The sequence below is a fragment of the Bactrocera latifrons genome, unplaced genomic scaffold, assembly GCF_001853355.1.
Source record: "Bactrocera latifrons isolate USDA-ARS-PBARC rearing strain unplaced genomic scaffold, ASM185335v1 scaffold_413, whole genome shotgun sequence".
Lineage (NCBI taxonomy): Eukaryota > Metazoa > Arthropoda > Insecta > Diptera > Tephritidae > Bactrocera > Bactrocera latifrons.
The window spans coordinates 205,961-207,578 of record NW_017537061.1 but is presented as its reverse complement, the minus strand read 5'-3'; the positions used below and the strand labels follow the sequence as shown (position 1 = coordinate 207,578).

At 40.5% G+C, this 1,618-nt stretch overlaps 1 protein-coding gene across 1 annotated transcript in view; it reads right to left on the bottom strand.

Annotated features, from left to right (window-relative positions):
• LOC108972675 (proteasome-associated protein ECM29 homolog) overlaps positions 1-1,618 on the bottom strand; it is a gene marked incomplete in the record, with an annotated part of 17,790 nt that overhangs the window by 3,603 nt on the left and 12,569 nt on the right. The window contains 4 exon segments of the mRNA XM_018939372.1: positions 6-104; positions 507-1,015; positions 1,079-1,262; positions 1,332-1,446. Coding sequence (XP_018794917.1) covers positions 6-104; positions 507-1,015; positions 1,079-1,262; positions 1,332-1,446 — 907 coding nt within the window.

Below are 1,618 nucleotides of genomic sequence, written 5' to 3'. Positions count from 1 at the left end.
CATAACAGATCCTTGTGCTGCTAAGCGCGTGCCCTCGTGTATGTCGTCCATGACGCGAAACAATTGCGCCCATAGCTCTTGCAGTTCCGGCTCGGGTATTTCATCTGGAAAATACAAAGCGAAATTATCAAAAACAAAAAACAAAAAAAATATATATATATATAAGGATAAGGAGGGGCGATGTTGGAGCGGAAGGAAAGTGTTTTAATTAACATTCGTATATATATTTTTGTACATATAGTGAAATATATCGAGGAATCTGCACAAAAAGAGTGATAATATTCGATCTAACGGTAGTATGCGCAGAAACSAAAGAGCTTTTGCAACTTATTTATATAACTGTACTTATAAGCTTATATTCGCTATAAGGGGTGCTATGCGAAGGAATAAAAATGMTCCGCTGCTTTAACGCTTTTGAAAAAAAAGAGTCGTTAAATGCGAGGTGAGCACGTCAATAGCCGAATTTTCATTCGCTTATAATCGTCCTGTCGAGTTTTGCAACTTACCAACTTCCATAGGTGTGTTGGCGACGCTTTTATTCGCCTCATTTTCAGCCTTACTCTGCCGTATGGCATCCAGTTTCTTTTCATCACTGCGCAAGCGCAAACCATTCGGYCGTTTGAGCAAATCACGTACTGCCAAACAGCAAGCGATGCGCACACGCCACTCGGTGAACGTTAAATTGTCCAATATTTCTCGCAAAATTTCCCAATAATACTTTTCCACCGACTCTTTCGGATCGCTTACGACCGAATCCCAAATGGAAATCATTGAGTTTTGTATTTTCGGYGTTGGATCGTATTTGTAGCGATACAGACGCGGTATGATCTTGCCAAGGTAGGGTTGCATTTTGGCTTTCGAGTCAGCGCTTATCGATTTCAAGCCGAAAGCAGCGCCCAGTTTACTGGTCCAAGCGGCATTATGATTGGCCAATTGCATGAATTGATAGACCATCTCGGGTTGATTGAGATCGGAAGCGAGTGAGCAGAGTTCCTTGTAGGTGGTTATGTTGCCACTGTGTGTTAAAAAATAAAAAGTTTCTATTTATCTATCATTCTTTGGTTAAACATATACTTACCCAGTAGGCGTTTTGCCCAGCATGCCTTCAGCGAAGAGCTCCGTTTCCTCACTGACTTTATTTACTTGTCGTTTGCCGCCGATCAATTGGTCCAAAAGCGAATTGGCCAAATCATTTTGACTGTTGGTATCCGAAAGTGAGTAGACAAGTCCTAAGCCACGCGAGGCAACATCTTGCACGAACTCTACAACAGAAGAGACAAAAAAGAGGTATGTAGCACGTTGACTTTTTTTTCGATATTTCGACAACTTACCGCTATCATCGGAGAGCAGTTCGGTGAATGCAAATTGCAAGATTTCTTTATTCTTAAGCACAGCTGGTCGGTGGCTGCAATTTTTGATCAATGCCAGTAGCCAAACTGATGAGGCCTGTGTAAAAATAAACAACAAAATAGTGGTGATTTAAATTTATTTTATAGTTTTTTCACCACGAGTGATGAGTGAAACTTTTTTAATTTTTCACCACGAGTGGTGAATTAAATTTTGTATAGTTTTCCACCACGGGACATGAGTTAGCCATTTATGTCAATTTACCAATTTA